Source organism: Magallana gigas, chromosome 10 (assembly GCF_963853765.1).
Source record: "Magallana gigas chromosome 10, xbMagGiga1.1, whole genome shotgun sequence".
Lineage (NCBI taxonomy): Eukaryota > Metazoa > Mollusca > Bivalvia > Ostreida > Ostreidae > Magallana > Magallana gigas.
Window position 1 is genome coordinate 16,348,557 of NC_088862.1, and position 26,717 is coordinate 16,375,273.

General features: G+C 33.6%; 1 protein-coding gene across 4 annotated transcripts; it reads left to right on the forward strand.

Moving 5' to 3' along the window:
* Positions 1–99: 99 nt before the first annotated feature.
* Positions 100–14,408, forward strand: LOC105337523 (cullin-2). 4 transcript variants are annotated; one of them, XM_066072720.1, is made up of 19 exons: positions 100–234; positions 1,591–1,711; positions 1,957–2,060; positions 2,389–2,486; positions 3,157–3,262; positions 3,615–3,905; positions 4,277–4,439; positions 4,948–5,072; positions 5,543–5,650; positions 5,954–6,016; positions 6,395–6,523; positions 7,238–7,324; positions 7,724–7,873; positions 8,312–8,389; positions 11,846–11,912; positions 12,248–12,441; positions 12,967–13,068; positions 13,418–13,534; positions 13,828–14,408. In XM_066072720.1, exons 2-19 carry the CDS (start codon positions 1,594–1,596, stop codon positions 13,957–13,959), a joined length of 2,232 nt encoding a protein of 743 aa, XP_065928792.1. In that variant the 5' UTR covers positions 100–234; positions 1,591–1,593; the 3' UTR covers positions 13,960–14,408. The 4 variants fall into 4 exon arrangements, with proteins under 4 accessions (XP_065928792.1, XP_065928791.1, XP_065928793.1 ...); XM_066072719.1 differs by having other exon boundaries at positions 149–234; positions 1,585–1,711; XM_066072721.1 differs by lacking the exon at positions 100–234 and adding an exon at positions 264–412 and having other exon boundaries at positions 1,585–1,711.
* The last annotated feature ends 12,309 nt before the right edge of the window (positions 14,409–26,717 follow it).

The window sequence follows — 26,717 nt, forward strand, 5'->3', positions numbered from 1 at the left end:
AACAAAACGAAAAGAAACATTATTTGTCACAAACAACTAATTTTAATGTGAAAAAATGATTATTTTAATAAACGTGTAAAAGGTTGATTTTCTCTTATTTTTGATGATTTTATAGTTATGATTGCTTTGTTGTGCAGGTAATAATTTTCTATTTTCGTTTTGTGATATCTGAATCAATATGGCGACCTCCTCAGGAAAGGAAAAACCACTGTGAAGAAATCGCACTTTCTAGAAGTAAGTTGTAAAGGGTACTTTTCAGAAATAGAGTTTTCTCGAAATAGAGATATTCATTGTCAACTCAGATCAAATTAAATAGGTGAAAGTCGGAGCAATGTGAAAAATGAAGGTCTTTTTCGCGACACCCTGATCCCTCGTAAAGAAAGTTCTTACTGCATTATCATTACAAATACAGGTAATTACTAGAATCCATTTGAATTGTAAATTGAAAGATATTAAAACCGGGGGATTTTGATAAAACACCATTCATGCGTTCATTTTGTCTATATTACGGGTAGATAACTCGTGTCAGATGCGGGAATCAAATCTATCTTTTGTACCTGAATGAAAATACGTCATTGCTGTTTTTGGACATGACACAGTTGAAACTACATTCCTTCATGCGCATCCAATAGAGTAAAGTATTCTTTGTGGCCAATAAATGTCCAAATAGTACAGTAACATGGAAGCAATTTCATTCTGTTACTAAATAGTGCTAAAATTTGACCTGGCTATTACCTGATGAAACCACAAGTGACGGTTCAAATCCTGGTCGAGTTTGCATTATTTCTCTTAACCAGTTGCATTCCGTATTGTGGCCAACTCCTGGAACTGACAGGTTAACTCCTGTCAAGGGGAAAGAACTTGGGAAGTTTGCCTTAGAGGGTAAAGGGGAGGGTGTGGTGGTGCCAGCACAAGAAAGCTGAGTTGATAGAGCACCTGACTGGAGATTCATGGGGCTTAGATATGAAATCTGATCTGGTCCATCGCTATTTCTCCCATCCTGTTTCACACATATTATGATACATTACACTCTTGGATGTTTCGCTTAGAAGATTATTTTAATTAAAGACTTGTTTGAGAATTAATTAATGATCAGGGGACTTTTTAAACATATATTTCACTTTGGTATAAGATCTTTGTGTAAGTGATATTATACAAGTTTCAGATAATTTACGTATTCAGTAATACTTAACATTAGCCTCATTAGGCAATTTAAAGAAAACAATATATGACATTTGCAAGTTCAAGAACATTTTCCTTTATTCCTGCTTGTGAGAATAGATAAGATTTTCTGGTGTTATACTCTCTGTAAACTTGAAAATTAAATGGTCCTTGGGATTCTAATGAACTAAACTGTTTAGATAGGAATATTTTTGTTGAAAGACATAACTCACTAAATAATTAAGTTATTCATATCAATAAACAGAAATTATTTTTCAAAACTATGCAAATGGTAATGCATTTTGCAAAACTTATCATATGACTTCATAAAAAAATCTCCTTAATTATTTGTATTAGCTGTTTTTGATGAAATTTCTGGCAAACAATATATTACATAGAAATGATATTGTTATTGATTCACAGTTGTAGGAGATGTCTCTAAAACCAAGAAAAGTTGATTTTGAATCCACATGGACGACACTTCTGGAAACAGTAAAAGGGGTCGTTACATGTGCCAAAGTCGGGCGAGCCACGTGGAATGACAGATTTTCATATCCTTTGATGTGAGAACAATATGTTTGAAATAATCAATTACAGGGGCTGTCATTAATATTGTGCAGTATAATAACTCATAAACTTTAATGTCATTTGTTAACAAATTAATTAAGTAATGTTTACAAAAAAGATTTTTCATTCCTCATTTATTTTCATCATATTTGAAAAACATGACTTTAAAAGCACATAGTAAAAATGAAAATAAGAGAGAAACAACAGAGAGTCCTTAACAGCTGTGTACAGATGTATATGCTCTGTGTGTGGCCTGTCCCGATCCTCTGAGTGATAAACTGTACACAGAAACCAAGAAGTTTCTGGAAAACCATGTATCAGACCTCTACAAGGTGAGTAATGGCCCCTACCAAACGAGAGTATAGCTTAAATTGAGAGAACAATCAATGCTGCTCTGAAACTCAACTTGATAATAATACCAACTTCAAAACATGTTTCATTGTAACTGATGGTGAAAATAACTACCATATATAGTGTATATAGGCATTGAAAAAAATTAAGTATTCTAAGTATATTTTACTAAACCTTTAACTTAGGTAAAAATTCATCTAAGACATTCAAATCATAAAGGAAGTTTTGATGTAAGTATTCATTCAGATGTGATAGTGAGATAGTCCTATATGGAATATCAAATTTAAAAGTAAACAATATTATCTGCAGAAAGTACAAGGCAATGGTGAGGAAAATTGTTTGTCAACTTACCACAGACACTGGGAGGAGTACAGTAAAGGATCAGGATATCTAAACCAGTTGTATGGGTAAGTGAATGATATCTAAACCAGTTGTATGGGTAAGTAAGTGATATCTCTACCAGTTGTATGGGTAAGTGAATGATATCTGAACCAATTGTAAGGGTAAGTAAGTGATATCTAAACCAGTTTTATTGGTTAGTAAGTGATATGTAAACCAGTTTTATGGGTAAGAAAGTGATATCTGAACCAATTGTATGGGTAAGTGAATGATATCTAAACCAGTTGTATTGATGAGTGTGTGATATCTTAACCAGTTGCATGGCTAAGTGTGTGATATCTAAACCAAATATATGGGTTAGTGTGTGATATCTAAACCAGTTGTTTAGATAAGTGTGTGATATCTAAACCAGTTTTCAGGATGTGTGTGTGTGTGTTTGATACATGAACCACTTGCATGGATAAATGAGTGTTTTCAGCTGCATGGTTCAGTGTTTGATAACCAAGGATGTGTGTGCAATATCTGAACTAGTTGTATGGGTAAGCGTGTGATATCTAAAGCAGTTGAAAGGGTGAGTTTGTGATATTTGAACCAGTTGTATCAGCATGTTATCTGAACTAACTGCATGGGTAAAGTGACATTTTGTACAACTTTGTATATTGCTGATATATAGAAATGGTAAAATGAGAAAATATTAATATTGTGCCAAATGATTCATGTTGATAATTTTTCCCATAGATACCTGAATACAACTTACATAAAGAAACAAAAGTACACAGATGCTGACCTGAGTTATGGTGGAATCAGTACAGACACAGCTGATCAGCTGCTAGAGATAGGGGAGGTAAGTAGGTCAAAGAAAGTTCAAAAAGTCAATAAGAGGTCACAGGTCAATAAACGTTCAAAAGGTCAGTAAGGACAAAGGTCATTAAAAGGTCACAGGTCAATGAAAGGTCACAGAAGTCAGGTCATGGGACATAAACCTTGAAGGGGCTAGCATTTTATCACAGTTTCACTCTGTTTCTCTCATTTCTTTTATGTAAAAGTGGGAATTAGTTTGATCAAATGTTTAAAATTTATCTAAGTTTTGGCCTCATAGCCTGGTCTGTAATTGAGAACAAGAACCACGTTAAAGCTGTTAGAAATAAGTAAAAATAAAAGCCATGTTGGAAAAATATTTGTTTTAATGTTAACAGCTAGCACTGGACACATGGAAGAGGTTAATGATAGAGCCCCTGAAGGAGACCCTCCTTAAACTGATCCTCAACGAGGTCTCACGGGACAGGATGGGGGAGCTGGTCAACCAGACAGTGGTTCATGGCGTCATAAACTCCTTCGTCAATGTCCAGGAGTACAAGAGGAAGCACCCGCTCCTGTTGTACGAGGAGCTGCTGGAGAATCCCTATAAACTCGAGACTGGCGCTCACTACCGACAGGAGGCGGCCAAACTCAAGGATGAGCACACATGCTCTGAGTACATGGAAAAGGTAGGCGAGATGGAGATAAATACTTATGGTACATTATCTACTTTATAAGGGGGGGGGGGGTAACTTTTTCTTTGGATAAATTATTTTTTTTTGTAAAATTCCATAATACAGTGTACATGTAAACTGTAATTGCCAGCGTGCATTTAACAGAATTCATATTATACAGGTTATATAATATTGTAAAGGTATTGAATACCATAGATGGCCAGGTACCCTCTGGATCTTCAGTGGTTTAATACAATTGTCAAATCTTTGTCACAGATTATGGATTATTATCAAAAATTTTCTGTCCATTTGCATGTTGATCATTTTTACATCTTCTTGGCTATCTGACTGCAGTATTTCACCCTGTGATGTCTTGTATTTTTTAGGTCATCATGCGACTGGACAATGAGGATTTCCGAAGTCGGAAGTTCCTGCATCCCAGCTCCTACAACAAAATCACCCACGAGTGTCAACAGAGGATGGTGGCCGATCACCTCCAGTTTCTACATGGGGAGTGCAAGGACATGGTCAAACAAGAGAGGAGAAGAGGTACTTATTTAATAGAAAAAAAGCCAGAGTTATAATTCTGACCGATGTCATTGGTTTTAACAGGAATAAAAAGCGAGAGTTATGATTCATACCCATGTTATTGATTTTTAACAAACTCTATGTCTGCTCCTTCCATCTGTTGTAATCTGAAACAGGACCCATGTTATTGGTGTTTACTAACTCTATGTCTGCTCCTTCCATTTATTGTAATCTGAAAGTAAAACATTATTTGGTGAAAGTTTTATCCTAATGTGACTTTAAGCCAATACATGTTTATGCAGAGACTCACTGTAGGAAATTGAAACTGTAAATAAACAAAAAAATGTATTGAGTAAACGCTGAATATCATTACTGTATCAGGCTCACATTGTATGATGTCTTCCCTTACAAATCTTTTGAACATGTACACACTCTTGTATTGTTACTGTACTTTTCTAACATGTACAATCTCCGTCATCATAACATGATACTGAATCAGGCTTACATGGTATCACTTTTTGCCTCGCAGATCTCTCCAACATGTACAAACTCCTGAAGCCGATCCACGGAGGACTAGGTGTCCTCATACAGGAAGTGGAGGGCCACATCAAGCAGACCGGGATGGAGGCGGTCAGAAGCCTCAAAGGAGACAATGTAAGTCAATCTGGAGGCCCTCCTCCCTCTATCTCCCCATCCCACCCCAAAAAAGCAGGACCTGCAGTAAAGTAAGAGACCCTGAAGTGCACTACTATACTAGAAAAGATTATGGATGTTTTGTGTATATTGTGGGCATGTATCATTTTGTGAAAAATGTTTTCTGCGCATATAGGGAGTGTGACGCAACATGTGTGTGTTGTACATTAACAATACAGTTAGTGTAGTAGTAACTGAAGGGTTTTTAAAGTAAGTTTCAGATAATTTGTTATTATTATGAGACAACATTTTTACATCCTAGTTTTCTGTGATTTTTTTAAAATTAACTTTTAGTTTATTATCAAATGCCATGCAGCTTTCTGCTGCCAATTTGGGGAAAATGCTCTTGGCCTTTACACTGGAATATTTTATTCTAAAAGTGCTGAACTTGAAACATTAATAGTTGATTATTTCTGTTGAATATTTCCAAGGTTCCTGGTCAGTTTGTGGAGTCCATGTTGGAGGTCCACCAGAAATACACAGAGATGATCCAGGGCGTGTTCCACTCAGATCAGCAGTTCGTCGGGGCTCTAGACAAGGTAACTCCAGATTTCAAAACTCCTACTGAAACTACTTAAATTTATTGGGTGTGGTTTCTATATATTATGAATGAAGTAACTGATTTAACCAAGTAATTACATGTAACTAGGTAAAGAATATTCATAGGAAAAGGATTTATTGTGGGTTAAGTTGGATAATTAACAGCGGCAAATTTTTCTGGAAATTTTGCTTTTTTATATTAAATAGATAATTTTTTAAGTCTGTAGTGTCCGATATGGAATATTGGACCTATTTTATTTTTATGTTATTTATGTTTATGTTCTTTTAAAAAAAAATTGTAGGCTTGTGCAGCTGCCATTAACTTCAAACAAAGTGTGAAGCACATGTGTAAATCTCCAGAAATGGTGAGTTTACTTCATACAGTTCTAGTGTACATGATAGTCATGGAGCATAAAGAACACATACAAAAAGTAGATTTGTGTCAATCTTCATACATTGTATCTAATGAGTAATGATAAACATGTATTAATAATAGAATTGCCCCAGTAACATCTATGTAAATATATATTGCTTGAACTAATTGTATAGAGTGATTATTCTTCAATTCTATGAAAAATTACTTGAAAAAAAAATGAAATGAATGAAACCAAATTGAACAGGTTCACTAAATCTGAATATATGAAATTAAATGCGTTTCCTTATTAATATTTAAAAATAAAAATAGGGTTAGATTGTCAAACATTAATCTACAAAATATGTCAGAGATATTTTCTCTTTTACAGCTTTCAAAATACTGTGATAACCTATTAAAGAAAAGTTCTAAAGGAGTTTCTGAGTCTGAGATGGATGACAAGCTAACTAACTGTATCACGGTCTTCAAATATCTCGACGATAAAGATGTGTTCCAAAGGGTAGGTTGCAAACTAAATGTAAACATTTCTTCAAATATCTCGATGATATAGATGTGGTAGACTGTAGATTAAAGGTAAATATAAGAGGGTGTAGCATCTACAGATATCTTGACGATAAGGATGTGTTCCCAAGGGGAGGTATCTCACTAACTGTATCACAGTTTTCAAATATCTCGATGATAAAGATATGTTCCAAAGGGTAGGCTTTAGTTTTAAGGTAAATATAAGAGGGTGTAGCATCTTCAAATATCTCAACATTAAGGATTTGTAGTGTCTTTATTGAGAGAATAAACAAAAAACAAATGGCACAGCTAATTACTAAATCTTTGTAAAATTTAGAAGAGTAATCAGTACTGTATATGGGGTTATTTTTGCCCTGTGTAATTTACACCCTTCTACACTAGCAAAAAGTTTTTGCTCTGTCTTGAATTCACCCAGACCATGTTGTATTTAAAGAAAGATAATATGAGACTTTAGAATTTGTTCAGTCATAAATCTGCTCAGTGACAACAAGGGCAAAGGATCAAAAATAAAAAAAAAAGGGGGCTAAAATTTTTTTGTATACAGTGTGTTGAGAAAGTTACAACCATTGTAATCAGTTGATTATGTTGTGTAAAGAACATTTTTACATCAATTTGTTTGAAGCTACAAAACATATAGAGTCTTGTTTCAGCTAAGCTGACTGTAATTTCTCTCTCTTTTTTTCTTTTGCAGTTTTATTCACGCATGTTGGCAAAAAGACTGATATATGGACAATCAGCTTCAATGGATGCAGAGGAAGCCATGATAAATAAACTCAAGGTTTGTGCAGACCTACCGGTTAATTGCTATCATGTATTCAGTTTTGATATCAAGTCTGCAAGTACTGTAAGTCCCCACCTAAAGTTTTTGGCTTCATTCCTCATTTGATATACATAGTATTTACAATGTAGCTCTAAGCATTTGATATCTGTATTATAGATTCAATTCTAGTATACAAACTCTGATAATACATATAATTTATGAGTTTGATTTGAAGGCAGAAGAAATTTTCATCGAAGTAAAATTAGATTTACTAGTATGAACGGGACAGCATATATAATGTAAATATAATGTTCATTTTAATTTGTGAACATTTTGGACTAAGTAACCGTGTTTTCAGGTGTACTATGTATGTGTTTTACGTCATTGATTCATCTGTTCCATCGGTCGTATTTTCAGCAAGCCTGTGGCTATGAATTCACCAACAAACTACATCGGATGTTCACGGATGTTTCCATCAGCACGACTTTAAATAAAGAGTTTTCTGATTTCATCCAATCCAAGGAAAATGTAGAGTTGGGAGTTAACTTTTCTATAATGGTTTTACAGGTAACTTTATTGAATAAGCTTCTGTGGTATATTTTGTTTGTTTGAACTTTCTGTTTTCAAATTTACATTGAATTTTCATGACTTTTGAATTTTGAAATATAGATTACAAAGATTTTGGAAAGATTTTTTGAATAAAAAGAACATCAGGAGTAAACTGAATGTGAAAAAAAATTTGATTGTCATAAATTACTTCTTGCTCTAATTGAATATGACAAATTGATTGGTTTAACTTTTAAGTACCAAATATGGCCACTTGCAATTTTACTGGTCAGTGGCATTTGAATTTGTCATAAATATATGATAACAGATTAAAACATTTGCTCTTAAAAAGATTTTATATCTGTATTGTTTGTCAAATTATTTTTCCATATCTTTTGAATGGATCTCTGAACATAATGTCAATGGTATAAACTAGGAACGACTTTTGACCTTTTTCAGGCGGGAGCTTGGCCTATAGGACAGAGTAATCTCCCTTCTTTCTCAATACCACAAGAACTAGAGAAAAGTGTACAAATGGTAAGTAGGCCTCCCTTGTTTTATAGTTACAGTGATGTTTCAGAACGAGCCTTTGTCGTGCTTCTCTATACCTAAGACGTTCAGCTATGATTTCATCAGAAAGCCTCAGATTGTTGATACTTGGTTTTATTGCTTTATAAGAAACAATAATACATTGAAAAAAAAATTCTTGGTGATTTCAATACATGATGGTCATCAGTCGACAAAACATTTTCAGGAAAAAAACTTTGATACTGACTGCATGACAAAACATACAATATTCATATATTATGATGAAAAAGAAACTTGCTTCACACCCTAGTTGTCAAATTCTTGTTTTTAACCTATGAATATGTGTACAAGTTATCTAGTAGTCAGATTAAATGATAACTGTTTGTCGTTATGAAGTTGACTCAAAAACAACTGATGATTACTTTACTGATCATAATTCTGACCTCTGACAACTAGATATTGGACATTAGGTCTCTTTTTTAAAGGGGGGTGGGGATGTTCAAATAATCAGAGAAATGATCTCTATTTTGTCGTTATGAAGTTTGCAGCCTGCCAACTGATGATTTCATTAGATCAATATTTGACTGATGTCTGATTATTTGGGCTTAGAATGGCAAGATGTACTGTAAATGAATAGGAGAGGGGCTAAGAGTAAATTATAAGTAGACTTTAGGGGGGAGTGGTAGTTCATGACAACTCGAGTATTGGATCTGCTAGAAGAGCCTGATGCTATATATAGGCATGATGTCATGAGCGCAATCTGAGGTTATCCCTTTGTTAACCAATGATAGAAGATGATTGTGGCTTTTCTGTGGGTCCTTGAAGCATGTTTCTCTTGGGATTCTCCTTTTTCAAATGTGATTGAGTCCCTTGGCTCTGAATTGTAGACAACCAGGAAAAAAGTTTATCACAAGTGAAGATGAAGAACACATTTAAAGAAAATTTTCCCTTATCTAATGCTCTATTGCAAAAAGATTTTTTTTTTACAACATATTTAGCACTGATAATAATTTGTAACATATTTTGAATAATGATGTTAAAATTATTTTGAAAAGATTCATAAAATGGACCAGTGTATGTCATTACTAACTGTGAATTTCTGTTTTTCAAACCAGCTTATCTGGTTTTACTAGGGCTGCTTGAATTTTAGCTTGAGAAGTGAAGTGATGAAATAGAGACATAGCTTCTAGCTCTGTCTGTGAGTTTGGTGAATGCGTGATTACATTTATCATTCTATGATTTTATTGATTTAATTATTAAAGCCCCGTGTGATTGCAGAGTGAAAGTTTTCTCATAAGATTTTATGAAGACTTCGGTCGTCGTATGAAGAGAGTTAATCATGATTGAATGATGTTTTTTTTTTTAATGAAAAAAAAAAACTCTTCATAAGATTCAATTCTCTGATGATTGAAACAAACATTCTTGATGAAAGAGAGAGAGAGGGTGAAAAATCCTGTTAATCGTATGAGAGGTGAGAAAAAGGTGTGTGAAAGGCTAAAGACAGAGCAGAGATTTGTGGGTGGAGCCTGACTTTGTGTCACCCTGTGGAGTGTACATGTTGTGATGTCAGCGGAGTGCATCTGAGGTTTATGAGCACATGAACCAGTGATTAAAACTAAGGTGGCTCCCCCATTTATCTTTTGAAGCATGTCTCTCAGAGGCTTTTGTCTGTATGATGAAGTCTCTGGATTCTGATCAAAACTTTAAATTTATTGTTAGTCTAATTATTCAAAAAATGCTAAGGATATTCATATATGCTACAAACTTCATTGATTGCTTGGGTATCTCCCATTCTTTCCACAAAAAAGTGTTTTTAAATTGATCAGATTATTGGAATAGGCAAAATGATATGAGTAGATTTACATGAATTCCATTTATAGAGGTGATGAAGTCTTATTGTGAACAAGTTGGCATATTCTTTTATTATACTTTGATGTTAAATACTGATTGGTTTAGAAGCAGATGATCATCTGCTCTATTACCCTCAGCTTTTGCAACACACTTGGCAGCGGGTAACATTATGCATGTACTGTTCGCCATAGAATTCATGTTATTCCTATATAAAAGCAGTAAAGTTTTGTTTGAAATTAAGATATTCAGTATAGTAAAATAAATAGTGTCTGTTTGGGAGGATAACAGTTGAAACTGACACCCCTCGAAAACCACTGTCAGCCTCTGCTTCGCGTCGGTTAACAGTGGTTTTCTCGGGGTGTCAATTTCAACTCTTACCCTCCCAAACAGACACTATTTATATACTGTGATTTGGTTTACAGAATCTAGTGTATATTGATGTTGTGAGGATATTGAGCTATTTGGCACATAAACATGTATAACCTTTACAAATTTGTCAAGAAGAGACATGTACTGGTACAATGTTGGAAGGTTAATGTTTTTTATGTACAGTGTATTACATGTACAATGTATTTCATGCATTGTTGTGTACCATGGTAAACATAAGGTACAAGGTCATTACAAAGGTATCAAGTACATGTTCTTCATTCAAGTATGGTTTTTTTGTACAATGATATTTCATGTACTATACAGATTTATTTGAAATGTCTCAAGTTACATACATGGATAATGTATAATGGTAATAGATATATCAATAACATTTACTAGTTTATGTACTGTACATGTAAATTATTTGTTTTACATAATCATGGTGATGCAAAATTTGCATGATGATCTGCTTTAGAAATGAAGTGATGAAATAGAGATGTAGCTTCTAGCTCTGCCAGTGAGTTGGAGAATGCGTGCATTTTTTATTTATTGTCATTTTTAAATGTAAATTCCTTGTGTGGTAGAGGGGTGGAAGTCTTTTGTAGATTTTGTGAAGACCTCTGTTCGTCATATGAAAAGGGTTAACTGTGAATGATGTTTTTCACATGAAAAACTCTTCAAACAAGTTAATCCTTTAATGATTGAAACAAATACTCTTGATATGATATAGAGAGAGAGGGTGAAAAATCCTGCTTATGGTGCAAAAGGTGAGAAAAAGGTGTGTGAAAGGTTAAAGGCAGAGCAGAGATTTGTGGGTGGAGCCTGACTTTGTGTCACCCTGTTGGGTGTACATGTTGTGATGTCAGCGGAGTGCATCTGAGGTTTATGAGCACATGAACCAGTGATTAAAACTAAAGTGGCTCCCCCATTCATCTTTTGAAGCATGTCTCTCAGAGGCTTTTGTCTGTATGATGGAGTCTTTGGATTCTGATCAAAAAGTAAAAAAAGAAATTAATGACCTTTAAAATATTCAAAATATTCAAAATTTGAGTGTAAAAGTATTAAGTTAAAGATAAACTCTGAAAAATAACAAATACATGTATTGCTTTATTTACAGCAGCTGCCATTTAACATAATTATTAAAATGCACATACTTACATCCTTATATTTATATGAAGTACATTTATTTAATAGATTAATTAAGCTTGAAACAATTTGTAATCAATATTATTGGATTCTTTGCAGTTTGAAGCTTTTTATAATGTGAAATACAGTGGAAGAAAGTTGACTTGGCTGCATAATTTCTGTAGTGGTATGTATTTAACACAGAGAGAGAGAGAGAGAGAGAGAGAGAGAGAGAGAGAGAGAGAGAGAGAGAGAGAGAGAGAGAGAGAGAGGAGAGAGAGAGAAGAGAGAAATTTGATTCTAAAAAATATACTGAACAATTAAAGGCATATGAATTAATTACTGATAAATATGATAATTTAAGAGCTTTTACATGTATATTCTTTGAATTAATATATTCTAACATTCTTTAAAATTCTAGGAAAGTTTTTTTTAAAAATGTTTTATAGCTATTTATATTATTTTTGATATTAAACTAAAATCTACCAAATAAATCATTTTTTCTTGTTATTTGTTTTTCAGCTGAGTTAAAGTTTAACCATTTGAAGCGCCCCTACTTTGTGACAATGGGAAGTTTTCAGATGGCCATTTTGTTGCTGTTTAACAATAGTGATATTCAAACTTTTCATGACATACGGGAAAATACAAATTTACCAGAAAAAGAACTTATTAAACAGCTCCAGACCTTATTAGATACTAAAATAGTCTCCACAGAGGTAAGAGTTCTTCATAAAGGGAGGTAAATTTAAAAATATCAATATATTATTTTAACAATCAAAAACGCAGAATCACGTTTATTTTACATGTGATATGACAAAAAACAAATTATTTTTGATTTTTCATATTTTTGTTAAAAATGTTATAAACTTAAGGTTCTGTGTATTATTATATACATGTACATGTATTTAAAAGGAACTGTGCTGATTAGTGAAGCAAACCATCTGCTTAGATGATTGTACATAAAATACAGTTCTGATCTTACCATTTCTGGTTTTAACCTGTTTTAAATTGCAAATTTTCACAATATTACTGTTTTTTCCCTTACAATTTCACAGATTTTCCCCTTCTTAAATGTGTATTGTCTTTTGACACTTGTTAAAGTTTACACTTGTAAAATGCAACTCATATATTTATCATAGATGCAGGTTCTTACCAATCACCCAATGAAGTAGCATGGCCATGCAGTAACATCGATTACATTGTATTTCAATGGTTTGACAACTGTTTGTATTGTTTGGCAGGGTGATGTTAATGCATGCAGCTGTATTTCACTCAATCTGGGATACACCAACAAAAGAACAAAGTTCAAGATCACGACAGCCATTCAGAAAGATTCCTCTCAGGTGTGTATGTGCTTGCCTCTCTGTTGTAGAACACTGTGTTCATTGTACACTGTAGATCTCTAATTAAATGCGAGGTATTAATATCCAGGCACATAAAAGCACGAGAAGCACATCTTGCAGATTTTAAAAATTTTGCTTCTATTTTTCAGATATATGTTAGCTAAATTAAACTATGACATAAACAATTCAGGAAAAGCAATTTTATTTAGCAATTTTATGTTCACTTGATTTAATACAAATGGTTAAATTGCAGAATTAGGTACTTGATTAAAATAAAGAATCTAAAATGAACATAAATTTGTCAATGCCATAAAGTGATTTGTGAAGTTGTTAAATTGAATTTCAACAGGAAGTAGAACAGACCCACAGTGCAGTAGAGGAAGACAGAAAAATGTACCTACAAGCAGCAATTGTTCGCATAATGAAAGCTCGGAAAATCCTGAAGCATGCCATGCTCATTCAAGAGGTAAACCATTGAGATTAGAATAAAACTGGTGACTTTCTGTCCTTTTCACATTATGTAACTCTTATAATTAATTATTTTTCTAAAATCTGTCAATTTAATGATGGTTTAGATATAATTAAAAGACTATGGAAATCTATCATCAGAAAAATGACTTATAATAATTATACATTTAACAGGGTTTCTACAAGAAAATGCAATTTTTGGAAAAATGATGTGAAAATATTTGATGGAAAATGATTTATTATTACAATAAGATGGATATCGAGTAAAGTGTTGTTTTTTGTGTGTTTCAGGTGATTAGTCAGTCCCGGGCCAGATTTGCTCCTAGTGTACCCATGATTAAAAAGTGCATTGAATCACTAATAGATAAATCGTATCTTGAAAGGACTGCCAATTCCTCAGACGAATACAGCTATATAGCATAACGCTAATTAGTAATTAGTTCAAAATGACAATTTCCGTGTGTCAGACAGCACATGGAAAACCTACAGACTTGGGATAATTAAGTTTCATTCTATTAAAAGATTGGAGTTCCAGATATATGAGAGAGAGAGAGAAAAAAGAGGCAATTTCTTCCTGTTAGATTTAATTTTATTTTTGAATAGTGCTATACATGTAAAATAAAAACAGGATTGGAAGTTTCCTTCATAAGGAATTCTGAATCCGTCTGTGGAAAAAAAGCTGAAACGTCTGGAACCAAACCGCGCATGGCCAATTAGTGTATTCATAATCTTGTGGACTCTTCAGCGCCACCGAGGGACTATTGTAGCTTGGACGTAATCAGTACTTGTTACTTGCAAACAGCCCACTACTAAGGGATTATAGTAGCTTGGGGAGAGGACTTCATCAGTACTTGGTACTCACATACAGCTTACCCTGAGGGAAAAAAAATGACTGTTATTGTAGCAGTGAGATCTATGTACATCTACCAACTACCCACACATTACTTTTGTGTAGGGAAATATAATGATTATTCATAGGACCATTCAGCGTCCTGGAGTGATCGTCATAACTGACTTAGGACACCAGTACACATATAATATTAATTACTTATGTACTAAGTACTATAAGTACTCTAGCAAAGATGTAAAGAATACCTGTGTCAAAGATGCGCCATCTTTTTATTACTTGGTTGTACGTCTTTATTCAAGTTGCATTAGTAATGCTGGAATGGTCCCTAGCTCTGCTACTGTTGGTATAAACATGTACAACTATACTGTCAAAGGTTTATAGTAATACATGTATTTCCCCCAATACCACCATTGGTTTTGACAACCTTTTTGTAAAGCTTTAAAATTTCAGCTTTAATTCATTACACCAGTCAATATTTTCTTTTCGTTTTTCTCTTTGAAGGGAAATGTGTGATATTTAGCATTTAATGAGATGTAAAATTAAGCTGAAAGTTTTTCAAAGTCAAACAAAGATAGAGAGAATTAAACTCTAGATAGAGTTAACAGATTTTCTGCCAAAAAATACTTATTCTGCTTATTAAGTTTCATAATTCATAAGCTGTACATTTATATTTAGTTTTCCAATATGATAATTTTTACTTTTGAATCAAATTTGATAAACCCAAATCCATTATACTTTGTAGCATTTTGAAATTGCAGTGTAGGCACAAAATCTTTATGCTCCAACACAAAAGATTATGTTATTCGCTTTTTTCCAACATCCAAATATATTTATATACTACTGAATTTTCATTTTTCTTTCAAATTCATTAAAACAAAATGGTGGCATTAGGTGAATTATTACAATGTGAAATACCGTGTAGTGCTGTTCAAGTTCTCATGCATTTTATGTACATTTAACGTGTTTCTCCAAAGAGAAGCACTTGGCATGGCTGAATTGTGTAATCAATGTTAAAAGTGAAGGGAAAAGTCCTAATTTATTTTGATCAGGTTTGTTTCTTCACTGGAAATTATGTGCATATTATAAATGTGGAATGCATTAATAAAATGTTGATAATGATGAAAGAAGAGTTGGAAATGAATTCAAAGATGATCAAAAATGATTCTTATATTTTTTTTCTGAGGATGGATATATAAAGAGAAAAATTCTACTGAAATAAACTGCATTCATTTGGTGCTTATATGTGGAAGCATCTATTGACTTGAAAAAGTACCTATAAGAATCGTCATTATTATTCATTTAAATTAAAGAATTATCGGATTCTTCCACGTTTACATTTTTTTAACAGTTCATTTTTTTTTACTATTTAGTATGACAAAGAATTCAACACAAATTTTCGACAAATCCGAAATGCAGTTTTCTTATTATTCTAATAATGATAAATGAGGAATGAATGAGATTGACGATACATCAATGCCTAGTTATTGAATGCATGGCTAAGTACTTTTTGATGATCAGTTATCTGTTTTACCTCTTATATTCATAATTTTTAATTATTGAATTGTTAGTCACTATAAAAGAATACAAGTCGAGAAGTAGGGTGAGGAAGGCGAGGCAAATCTAAACAAAATAGAACCCCCCCCCCCAAAAAAAAAAAAAAAAAAAAAAAAATACTTGGCATACAAATGTATAGTGAGATAAAAAATATGAAAAATACAGAAAAAGTATAATAGAAAAGAAAGACATAATTGGCTCAAACTATGACATAATGTAAAATTAGCACTGCGAAATATAGGATTGAGGTTGCACGGATGGACATTCACTGACATCGCGCATAAACATACAATCATGTAGAATAGTAAAAAGTAAACTAATTATAGTCCTTTAATTTTAAATATAGCAAAACTTATGTTTCCCCTAGCTGTTCTGACGATAACCTTAGCTTAAATCTCGGTAAATTTTGTTCATGAACAGGCTTTATATGCCATTTTCTTAACATTGACCTAGTTTTTCGTTCTTTTAAAGCGGAAATAAAATACATATAATTATACAATCTGACCATGCAGCTGTTAATTGATTAAATTTCAAACTGTCATGATCACTTTCAAAAGAGGGCATAAACTGAAAAACCGGGAAACGATTAGTAAAGTGCCGTATGCATTCTGTAAGTTGATTCTTCTGAATTTTAAAAATAGTTACGTGTGTAATAAATCAATAAATGTACAATGTAATAGCTGTTACCTAAACCTCAACTTTAGGGAAAGCTGTCAATGTAACAGCAAACCGGGTTTCATTCATACAATATATTTTATCTTTAAAGTTTGAATACTGTATACAGGGAGATATTCGCCCCCGTTTTATTTTCGCCACTGTCGACCTCATTGTCAGCGGGCGAATTTAAGACTGGGCGAATTCCAATGTTCCAATTAGCGATTTCTTTAGTACACAAAGGAGTCTAGAAATACTAGATACGATCTCGTTACGAGTAACAAGTAGGTCTTCCGTTCAATTTTTAAACGATACGATTAAAATATCAATGAAGTTTCAGAATTCCCCCTCAACTACTCCCTTTCAGATAATGTATACGATTGTCAATATCCTTTAAAATGCTTAACAAAGTGTTTTGCTTTTTCACATAGATCACATTAAAGATTTAAGATTTTAGTCCCCTAAATAGCTAGAATGATTATAAGGTTTTCCCATTAGATGAGTTTTAAATATCACCAATTACCACTGCTAGATGTACTGAACAACCATGCAGTATTCATACGAAATAAAGTATAAAAATACCAATTCCAATATCTGTATTTACTTCAGATAGGAGTACTGTCAACATTGAAAAGGTTACAGAAATAGTCAAAATAGTCCAAAGATTTCAAACTATAGAACAGGACAAGTTTTTTGTTGGAATAAACGACGTCGATTACTACTAGAATTCTATTCTATTCTGTAAGATACAAACCAATTAACTCGTTTTTGTTGCATTTAATCAAAAATTGTGTAAAATTCATAGGATACACAATGATGAATACCCGTATATATTGAAAATACTAAAAAGCTAGAAATATATGTATAAAATTGTGGCACGCATATTGCTTAGATTAAAAATTATGTGCAATATAAATAGATCAGAGCAAAAACAATTAATTGCTGTTTAAATGAAAAGAAATATACAATATGCTATTAACAGGTACTAGAAGATACACCTCGTTTTTGAAAGCTAAATGTTGTTGTTTGCGTAGTAAATTTTTGAAAGCTACTCTTTGTTGTCATGTCGGCTATATTTTTTACGGGTAAATCTTATGTATTGCAAATTGTGCACTTGATACTCAGTACTACAAATTATGTAAAAATATTAAAGAAAGTGAGCGCACAAGATTGTAAATTTGCAGGAATTCTCGACACGAATCAATTGTGATTTAAATGTCTATAACCTCGAAAGGCAATGTCATAATATATTATGTTGAGAGTCGAAATACATGGCTATTCCGGTTATTAAAAAACTCACAAGCTTTCAAAAATGACAATGAGAGGTAAACCGATTACTAGTTATAATGGAAATGTTAATGCAAACATATTTTGATGAAATATTGTGTATATCCTAAAAAACTAGTAATAAGAAAAGAAAATAGTGTTCATACAGCAGATCTAGAAATCAATAACGACAAATTAAAATATACCGGTATATTATAATTCAACATTATGTTATAATAACAAACATTTAAAACAAAAAAGTTTTAATTTAAAAAAAAAAGACCACCAGTTGGATTTGAACCCAAAACACTGCATGTTTGTATTCACTAATCCAGGACGAAACCACTGAGCCATGCGAGACTTGTCAATATGCGATGTAAAGTACTGTTTGGAACAACACTGTCATATCAATGGACTTTGTTTTTTATCCTTCAAAAAATAATTTTTAAAAGTACATACTTAGTCATCTCTGGGTCATCTCTCCATCTTTTTTAAAAAAGCGACTTTTTTAATGTTGAAATGTGTTATCTTTACACGTTTCAAATTTGTGGAGAGAAGACCCAGAGACAACAAAATCATTTAAAAACAGTTGTAAATAAGTAGGATTTTGCATGAATTGCATCGTGTTGATATATTTAGACCCATATTATGATAAAACCTTTTGCATTACAAATATTTTTCCACTCATTCCACATCCAACAGAAACCAAATAACGGTTATAATTCGAAAAATGTTTAAAATTAATTGATGAAATTTTCACTCCCCTTGTGCGCCCAGATTCCTGCCGAATGTACATCTTAAGCGCCCACTTTCTTTTACATTCTAAACGATACTTCTTTATTCATATAAACACGTCATTATGCAAAATCAGAGTTCCAGAAACAGTATTCATATAATTATAAAGACTTGCCATATAAAAGTCATTTAAGGAATAACATAATTAAGGTCTTCCGTTTCCAACGGAAGACCTTATAGTTTTCGTACAATTAAGGTCTTCCGTTGGAAACGGAAGACCTTATTGTTTTTGCTTTGTTTCTTTTCCTCTATTATTATTATTAAGGTCTTCCGTTGGAAACGGAAGACCTTATTGTTTTTGCTTTGTTTCTTTTCCTCTATTATTATTATTATTATTATTATTATTTTTTTCTGTCACGTTTTCTCAAAAACGCTTCAGCCGATTTTCGTGAAACTTTCAGATCTTATTTATGACAAAATTTGTAAGAAAATTACACGAGATTTTTTTGGTCGTCACTTCCGGTACCGAGATATTAAAGATTTTATGTTTTTGCTTGTTCACAATTTTTCTCAAAAAGTATTCAAGATAGGTCTTTCAAAATTTCAGAGAAGGTAGAGAGTGAACGGCCGCAGTGCCCTTTGCATATCCGAACGTCCGCCGTCACTTCCGGTCGTCACCGGAAGGAAATGAAAAACCTTAATTTTTTAAATTTTTGGATTTGAATTTTTTTTAGTTTTTCATTCGATAGAGACGCTCTCAAAACTTCAGAATATGAAATTCGTTTTAAAATCAATCCACGCATTCTTGAGATTTTGGACTCCAAAGTTCTGAAGCGAGGGTCCGCGTAGCTCAGTCGTTAGAGTGGTGGACTTGTGCCCAGGCGACCCGGGTTCAGTCCCTGAGTGCCGAATCTTTTTTCTCTCTCATTTGTGTTTTGATGAATGGGTTTATCTTTAAAATGATGGATTTGAATGTTTTCCGTTTTATTTTTGTCATAAATAAAAAAAGATAGGGGCTTTTTTTAGTACAAATATAGAGCTCTTTTCTGTCAGCAGCTCTCTAAATTACGACGCTCGTCGCATCGCCGACATCAAAGACATGCCGCCGAAGTGCCTCTGCAGTTCGACCGCATTAGAGTTCGCTGGGTCGCTTTGCCGGCATCAAAGAAATGCCGCCATCTCAATGACTGTATGCACACAACATTTAGCAATGCACCCACGTTATTCTACTCGGCTTAAAAAGGAGGACTGCTTAGTATTTAATCCCATATATAGATACACACATGCATGTATACATGCGTTTATTGACCTAGGTTGCTTATATATTGATTTCCTGAACATTATAAAACGCTATGTAATCTCTCTCTCTCTCTCTCTCTCTCTCTCTCTCTCTCTCTCTCTCTCTCTCTCTCTCTCTCTCTCTCTCCATCAAGTACAAATGTTTTAGCATTTGAATAAGAACTAGTACAGGTAACGTGGAGTAAATTGGATAGAAGCTAAATGTTCATTGGCGTCCAAAAATTATACATATTTTATATCAAGTTACGGGATAATGTCTATGGATTCAAATAATTTGAAATTCATTGTTAAATAATTGTCTTCTTACTGATTGGAAGTCAACGCTAAAAAGTCATTTTTATTAAAGATGGTGTACTTTTTCCTTTTTTTGTGCATGTCTATATACTGATACAAATCTGTTGCCTGTCGGGATTAAGAAAAGCCTCCGAAGTTTACACACGTAACTATACAAGCGAACGGGTGACTGCGACAAGGTTTAAAAACTGACCACCCTTTTATGAGTGTTTGAGCCTAAGAATAAATAGATGTAAAAAAAATCAATAGTTACATCTTTCAAACAACGCTTATATATTGTTCTAACATCTGTATTTTATTTAGAAATTGTGTAATATGTGATATTTAGAATTTAATATTCTACGTTTAATAAAGCAGTCAACGACCGACCCCCCCCCCCCCCTCCCAATTCATCAAATCATTTAGTTTTTCCGGCCCGATTTTACTTGATCTTTGATCTTGGGCCTTTAATTTTAACATATTACCATTCTAGATAACTGTACTAATAACCAGATTAATTCGTTCATTAATAACAGAGTTATGAAGTTTTTGGCAATTGAGTTTCAATTGTCGTGTTTGACATGTACTATAAAAAAAATTCTAACTTCCAAGCCCTTCACTCAATCCTAATGAAAATTTGTGAAAATGAGCCTCGGGCCCAATTCTTATTGTCTGTAAAATCTGCAGCGGATTGAACAATCAAGACGAAATTTCTGAGATTAAACGGCGCTTATTGCCTATACCGGGAAATTAAATTTACACAGTACACGCACCGACCCCCCCCCCCCCTCCTATTTACAAATCATTTAGTTTTTCTGGCCTGATTTTACTGGATCTTTCATCTTGAACCTTTATTTTCAACCTAGTTCAATTCTAGATTACTGTACATGTAATGACCGAATCCGAGATCCACACCTCAAAATTCTATTTTCGATTTATTTACGTCGAAAATCAAGCTAAGGTCTTTTCACCCCCCTCCAGACACAAACACGCATCAATATTTCAAATGATCTCGCACTGTTACCAAACCTGAATAGTCAGACATCTTACACGTTGTTTTTCATCTCATACAAAAACTCAGCTCTTCTCCCGGGCGGAAATGCCCCAAATTCAAAGACAAATTTTGGAATTATTTCGCGTCAGCCATGTTTTGAGACATCTGCAAAGGCTGTGTGTTCTAATCTCGCCGGAGCCAAGATTTGTTCTTTCTCTCTATTTCTTTCTCTCCTTTTTATTTAATTTTCTAACTAAAATATTCAACATAAAAGGGTTGTTGGGCTAAAGTTCAAGTTGAAAAACACTCTTCAATTAAGATTTAGACAAAAATAGTCTTTTATTATTAGGGTCTTCCGTCTTCAGCGGAAGACCCTTCTATTCTAATTGTTATTAGGGTCTTCCGTTTACAAAGGAAGACCCTCTTTTTAAGGTGGCTCTATACACCACTTTTTGATGACGCAGTACGCAAAAAAGTAAATCTGGAAACATGCATTTCCGGTACTGGCTGATTTAAACTGAGGTGAATTGTATGGGAACCGCTATTTTGAAAAATTTGTTAAATGGCTCACTCGGAACTACTCGGATGTCTCGCGCACTCGACATTAACATTTGTATGGAGCGTAGTGGAATCAGCCGAGGATTGCCGATTGTAAATGGATAGATTTAATTTGATAATTGGAAAATTCATTACTACAAGTAATGTGGTATGTGACACCTTCACGTTGTGTGGTATTATTTATCGAAATAAACAATGAAATCAAGTATAAAAATTTTAAGAATTTCTTTAGCATCATTGATATGTTACACCGTAGCGCAGTGGGTTAGTGGGTTCACTGCAAACCAGTAGGTCATGAGTTCGATTCCCGTTGAGAACAGTAAATTTTTTAACTTTCCAAAAATTTCTAAAACGTATTTTTTGGTTGAATACCGTGAAAGAAAATTCTAAACAGGTGAAAATATTTCAATTATAATATACTTTAATGCACATTAATATCGACACCTAACGGGAAGAGAGGGTTGCTTTGAATTTCTCTCAGGTTGGGATACATAAATCCTATTAGCCTATTCACTGATCCCCTTTATTTATTTGACTTAGTTTTGCATTAAAGCGAATATATTCACTTATACAGGACAAAGTCTATAATGAAATATGTATGTATTTATCATTCCAACATTATATTTAGGAAATGTTCTTCAACTCAGAAATGAAAAGTCCCCAAGGTGTTTGGGCCTTGGGACTTAGGAACGATAACCCTTACATGAGGAACTTTCATACCAAATAAAATTTAAAATATTTTTTGTGTTTATTTGCAATGGTTTTCATTCAATTTTTTATGTCACATTTATTAAAATACATTTTCTTATAACATCAAGCAACTTTTTCAGATGATTTGTCAACAGAGTAAGAACATATGAAAAATTATGTTTTGGGGAAATACTAAAAAAATTGCAATAATAACATTTTTGAATGTTAAGAAGTGTTATATTTTTTTTTTTTGTGTCCGAAGGAAATATCCATCATATGACAAAATAATTTCTCTCAATTTGTCGATAGCTGTCTTTTAAAAAAATATTTTACAAAACACGAAAAAACATTTAAAAAATCTTTAAAAATACCTGTAGTATCCCTATCGTCATTTTAATATTTGATAAGTATATGTTTTGTGGTCTTCTATTGAAAATTGGAATAAACTGTGGGTGTATAGAGCCACCTTAAAGCGCTAAGCATAGCTCAGCGCTTTATTGTCGTTAGACTTCTATTTCCGGTGCAAGGAATAACTGCCCTCTATGAGCAGAAATATACATCATTTAAACTGGTAAGAGGTATAGGGAACCAGTTATCTGGGTGACGGAAATGGCCGAGTAGATACGATTGGTTTGCGGGGCTTACGTACATCAGCACGGGATGCTACGCAGTGATGAAAAAATATAGTGCGTATTCAGAAGCTAAAATATAGAAAAATGAAATCGATTCTTTGCAGGAAAATGTCAAACACTGTGATAAATTACTGTTCAAAAGGTATAATTTGTGATTTTAACATATCTTTTTTTCAGGCAAGTATCCATATACAAGTCGTGTTCAGCTTTAATTCACATCATCTTTAGAAAGTAACATATATTTAAAGAAATCTGGCCTTCGATACTTTAAATTGATATTCATTAAACATAAACCAAAATTTCAATAAGGCTTATTTCCGCCTACGCTTGCACACAGTAAATTTTCTTAGAACCAAGCTAGGTTAGCGCTTTTCAGTACTTTCAGTACTTTGATTTTTCTTCGGTTTCTTTTTATTACAGGTTATAAGACGTGTTATTAGGTCAAAAGACCTCTTATTTAATATGAAATAAAATGGGGCTGGACCTTCAAATTAGGGATCCAACAGGGTGTATAATTCTTCATCCATCGCTCTTTAAGAGATCACACCTGCATTTCCTGATATGTTTCGTTGATGAAGATAAAAGGCAAGGTCATTTCCTCTTCTAAAAATCGGACGGAAGACCTCCTCGTTGCTCGCAACGAGATCGTGTCTAGTTATTATTATTTTTTTTTCTGTCACGTTTTCTCGAAAACGCTTCAGCCGATTTTCGTGAAACTTTCAGATCTTATTCATGACAAAATTTGTAAGAAAATTACACGAGATTTTTTTGATCGTCACTTCCGGTACCGAGATATAAAAGATTTTATGTTTTTGCTTGTTCACAATTTTTCTCAAAAAGTATTCAAGATAGGACTTTCAAATTTTCAGAGAAGGTAGAGAGTGAACGGCCGCAGTGCCCTTTGCATATCCAAACGTCCGCCGTCACTTCCGGTCGTCACCGGAAGGAAATGAAAAACCTTAATTTTTTAATTTTTTGGATTTGAATTTTTTTTATTTTTTCATTCGATAGAGACGCTCTCAAAACTTCAGAATATGAAATTCGTTTTAAAATCAATCCATGCATTCTTGAGATTTTGGACTCCAAAGTTCTGAAGCGAGGGTCCGCGTAGCTCAGTCGTTAGAGTGGTGGACTTGTGCCCAGGCGACCCGGGTTCAGTCCCTGAGTGCCGAATCTTTTTTCTCTCTCATTTGTATTTTGATTAATGGGTTTATCTTTAAAATGATGGATTTGAATGTTTTCCGTTTTATTTTTGTCATAAATAAAAAAAAATAGGGGCTTTTTTTAGTACAAATATAGAGCTCTTTTCTGTCAGCAGCTCTCTAAATTACGACGCTCGTCGCATCGCTGACATCAAAGACATGCCGCCGAAGTGCCCCTGCAGTTCGACCGCATTAGAGTTCGCTGGGTCGCTTTGCCGGCATCAAAGAAATGCCGCTTTCTCAATGACTGTATGCACACAACATTTAGCAATGCACCCACGTAATTCTACTCGGCTTAAAAAGGAGGACTGCTTAGTATTTAATCCCATATATAGATACACACATGCATGTATACATGCGTTTATTGACATAGGTTGCTTATATATTGATTTCCTGAACATTATAAAACGCTATGTAATCTCTCTCTCTCTCTCTCTCTCTCTCTCTCTCTCTCTCTCTCTCTCTCTCTCTCTCTCTCTCAAGTACAAATGTTTTAGCATTTGAAAAAGAACTAGTACAGGTAACGTGGAGTAAATTGGATAGAAGCTAAATGTACATTGGCGTCCAAAAATTATACATATTTTATATCAAGTTACGGGATAATGTCTATGGATTCAAATAATTTGAAATTCATTGTTAAATGATTGTCTTCTTACTGATTGGAAGTCAACGCTAAAAAGTCATTTTTATTAAAGATGGTGTACTTTTTTCCTTTTTTGTGCATGTCTATATACTGATACAAATTTGTTGCCTGTCGGGATTAAGAAAAGCCTCCGAAGTTTATACACGTAACTATACAAACGAACGGGTGACTGCGACAAGGTTTTAAAACTGACCACCCGTTTCTGAGTGTTTGAGCCTAAGAATAAATAGATGTAAAAAAATCAATTGTTACATCTTTCAATCAACGCTTATATATTGTTCTAACATATGTATTTTATTTAGAAATTGTGTAATATGTGATATTTAGAATTTAATATTCTACGTTTAATATAGCAGTCAACGACCGACCCCCCCCCCCCTCCCAATTCATAAAATCATTTAGTTTTTCCGGCCCGATTTTACTTGATCTTTGGTCTTGGGCCTTTAATTTTAACTAATTACCATTCTAGATTACTGTACTAATTACCAGACCAATTCGTTCATTAATAACAGAGTTATGAAGTTTTTGGCATTTGAGTTTCAATTGCCGTGTTTGACATGTACTATAAAAAAAATTCTAACTTCCAAGCCCTTTACTCAATCCTAGCGAAAATTTGTGAAAATGAACCTCGGACCCCATTCTTATTGTCTGAAATATGCAGCGGATTAAACAATTAAGAAGGAGTTCCTGAAATTAAACGGCGCTTATTGCCTATACGTGGAAATTAAATTTACACAGTACACGCACCGACCCCCCCCCCCCCCCCCCCCCGCCCCGTCCTATTCACAAAATCATTTAGTTTTCCTTGCCTGATTTTACTGGATCTGTCATCTTGAACCTTTATTTTCAACCTAGTTCAAGTCTAGATTACTGTACTAATGACCAGACCTATTCGTTCATTTTTAAGAGAGATATGAATTTTTGGGCATTCGAGTTTCGATTGGCGTGCTTGACATGTACTGTAGAAAAAAATTCTAACTCCCGAGCCCCTTACTCAATCCTAATAAAATTTTGTGTAAATGTACCTCGGACCCCATTCTTATTGTCTGTGAAATATGCAGCGGATTGAACAATTAAGAAGAAATTCCTGAGATCAAACGGCGAGTATAGCCTGTACGGGGACTTAAAATATACACAGTACAAGGGATGTAAGCAGCCGCGTAATATTTCTGTTGCATGTATATTTCTTGTTTTCCGTTTAGTCTGTATCTACGATAGCGTGTGAACTACTTATGAATGTTAGAACTGTGGAAATTACTGTCATCAAATTTTTACCGAATAAATTTACGTGTTACTGATTTCGTTATTTCTACATTTATAAAGATTTTATCAATCCTGCTGAAATAAAACAGTCAAACATAATAGTAAACGTCACAAAAAAAATTCTCAATACTGAAATACCTGGGTAAAATGCATCAGTCATTGTTTTAGGATTTGCCCTAATTGTTGTTAACCGAATCCGAGATTCACACCTCAAAATTCTATTTTCGATTTATTTACGACGAAAATCAAGCTCGGGTCTTTTCACCCTCCTCCAGACACAAACAAGCATCAATATTTCAAATGACCTCGCACTGTTACCAAACCTGAATAGTCAGACATCTTACACGTTGTTATTCATCTCATACAAAAACTCAGCTCCTCTCCCGGGCGGAAACGCCCCAAATTCAAAGACAAATTCGGGAATTATTTCGCGTCAGCCATGTTTAAATTGAGACATGTGTTCTAATCTCGCCTGAGCCAAGATTTGTTCTTTCTATCTATTTCTTTCTCTCCTTTTTATTTAATTTTCTGACTAAAATATTCAACATAAAAGGGTTGTTGGACTGTA

Excerpts from the sequence above, each read along its gene's own strand:
- LOC105337523 (XM_066072720.1), top strand. The coding sequence starts at position 1,594 with ATGTCTCTAAAACCAAGAAAAGTTGATTTTGAATCCACATGGACGACA. Across the intron at positions 3,906-4,276 it reads GCTCTGAGTACATGGAAAAG|GTCATCATGCGACTGGACAA; the intron begins GTAGGCGAGATG and ends TGTATTTTTTAG. Across the intron at positions 7,874-8,311 it reads TTTCTATAATGGTTTTACAG|GCGGGAGCTTGGCCTATAGG; the intron begins GTAACTTTATTG and ends GACCTTTTTCAG.